This window comes from Penaeus vannamei, chromosome 9, assembly GCF_042767895.1.
Source record: "Penaeus vannamei isolate JL-2024 chromosome 9, ASM4276789v1, whole genome shotgun sequence".
Taxonomy (NCBI): Eukaryota; Metazoa; Arthropoda; class Malacostraca; order Decapoda; family Penaeidae; genus Penaeus; species Penaeus vannamei.
The window spans coordinates 10156576-10159075 of NC_091557.1; the positions used below are offsets into that span (position 1 = coordinate 10156576).

At 40.4% G+C, this 2500-nt stretch overlaps 1 protein-coding gene across 1 annotated transcript in view; it reads left to right on the plus strand.

Annotated features, from left to right (window-relative positions):
• The first annotated feature begins 1136 nt into the window (after window positions 1-1136).
• Window positions 1137-2500, plus strand: part of LOC138862516 (octapeptide-repeat protein T2-like) — a 7671-nt gene continuing 6307 nt past the window's right edge. The window contains exons 1-3 of the mRNA XM_070124914.1: window positions 1137-1169; window positions 1404-1517; window positions 1682-1799. Of these exons, the coding sequence (XP_069981015.1) occupies window positions 1137-1169; window positions 1404-1517; window positions 1682-1799 (265 nt within the window). The remainder of the gene's footprint in view (window positions 1170-1403; window positions 1518-1681; window positions 1800-2500) is intronic.

Consider the following 2500-nt stretch of genomic DNA (forward strand, 5'->3'; position numbering starts at 1 on the left):
CTTTGTCTTCTTATTTATTCGTTATTTTCCTGATTTATGATGCTTCGGTTTGATGGATTTATGCTGCCGGGGAAGGATGAATTGTGTTGATGTGTGCGTCGGTGTTGGGTGGGACTCTATGCTAGGGCTGCTTTGTGTGTGTGTGTGTGTGTGTGTGTGTGTGTGTGTGTGTGTGTGTGTGTGTGTGTGTGTGTGTGTGTGTGTGTGTGTGTGTGTGTGTGTGTGCACATTATCATACATGATAGCAACCGTTATTATTGATATAATTTGCAGTATGAATATTGTTATATCCTTATAAGTGCAAGTAGTATAGGCGTTTACCAAAAAGTTCACATTACTACAACTGCATTTCGATGAACATAGTACCAAGAACAAATGGTCAGAGAAAAAAACAAAACAAAAAAACTTTGAAGAAAACAGATCAGAGTTTTCCACTGTTAATAGAGAATGGAAAGCGTGTCGTGTCAACAATAGCGAATAGAAGTGAAGCATGAAGCAAACCGAGGAACGAAAAATGCCAAGTAGCGCGCCAAAGGACACCATTAGGCGTGGAGCGATAAGGCGGGGCAGCTGATCAGGATCTTCACAGGAAATAGCTGGAGTGGACAGGTCATATGGCTACTGAGGATGACACAATATGAATAATAAAAAGAGGACAGAGAGAGAAAAATGGAGAGATAGTAAGAGAGTGAGAGAGAGTGTGTGTGAGAGGGAGAGGGAGAGGGAGAGAGAGTGAGTGAGTGAGTGAGTGAGTGAGTGAGTGAGTGAGTGAGTGAGTGAGTGAGTGAGTGAGTGAGTGAGTGAGTGAGTGAGTGAGTGAGTGTGTGTGTGAGTGAGTGAGTGAGTGAGTGAGGGAGTGAGTGAGTGAGCGAGTGAGTGAGAGAAAAAAAGAGAGAAAGAGAGAGAGAGAGAGAGAGAGAGAGCGAGAAATAGGTGGGTAGATACTCAGTTAGGTGAATAGAGAGATGGAGAGAGAGAGTAAACAGAGAGATGACGTCAAAGTGGACGAAAATAGACAGAAATGTAAGAGATTCGAGGAAAGTTTTGGGGCTGCGGCGACACAAATAGAAAGAAAGAAAGAAGAAAAAATACTTCCGGTTTGATGTTTTTAATCTAAAACATACTTGCCTTACACAATGTACATCATCTCCAGGAAGTACCACTGGACAGTTAGAACATTTTAACATCATGATATATTTACGTTACCATTTCATTAACTTTATGCTAAAATCCAGAGCACTGTCCACAGCAGTCAATGAATTTTACGGTGAAGATAACGATGAAATATCAAATTATTTCAATTCTAACCGATGTCTCGTTTTCTCTCGTTTGTATTATCTCTATTAATCAATGCTGTATTATCCTCGGTTCTCATTCTCGAGTTTATAAGAATTCTCATACAGTCTCAGCTAATTTACCAGCTGGTATCACAAATACTACGTCATATTTTGGTATCTAGCGTATCAGTTGATCTCCGGTATCAAATCTCGTCACAAAATGGCATTCTGTATTCTCTGGTATCCGTTTATCTCTGGTATTAGCGGATATCATGTCATCAACTAGACACTTAGGCATAAACAGTGTTGATTTATCTATGGTATCAGCCCCCGTAGCAACAACGAGACACTTTACATCTCGTGGTATCAACTTATGTCACAGCAACACACTTTACATTCTATAGTGTGAACTGCCGGACACACCAAGAGACATTTTACAATCCGAGGTACCAGTTTATCTCCGGTACCAGAGGCCGTCACAACAACACGACGGTTTACACGCTATGGTACAAATTATATATGGTATCAACGGCTGTCACAACACGCCATTTCACAACCCTGCCTCGCGATCCGTCCGGCATTTCCATTGTGTGTCCAAGCGTGGCGAATGTTCCGACTGACAGCGCGCTCCGAATTCTTGCTTCGAACGGTGTCGGATTCTTGGTTACGATCGCTAACGAGGGGTGGTTCCCGGTCCCGCTGAAACGAGTGCTTGGCGAATCGATCCTCGCTGATGAAATGGACGTTTGGGTGATTTGCATTTTTTTTTTAGTTTCTTTTTTCATGTTTATGTTTTGCTAGTTTTATTTTATTGTTTCAGCAACTAGACGTTTTATTGTGTCAACATTTTATTGTCGGATTCTTGGTTTAGTCTGCTAACGAGGGGTGGGTCCCGGTCCCGCTGAATCCAGTGCTTGGCGAATCGATCATCGCCAATAAAATGGTCGCTCGAGGGACTTTAGATGCTATGTTTATTTTTCTCTCTTCTTTAATGTTTATGTTAACTGTTTCTATTGTATATATATATATATATATATATATATATTTTAGAAAGTTAATCTTTATTTCAGTTTCCGTTAACAAGAATTCGTTGTGTACATAGCCAAGTAGACTTGGATCAACTTCTAACACAGTAAATAAAAAGAATATATATCTTTTTCACGATCTGTATTTCTTATACCTTGCTTCTTTCTCGTTCCCGCTTTCGTAAAAAAATCAAAATT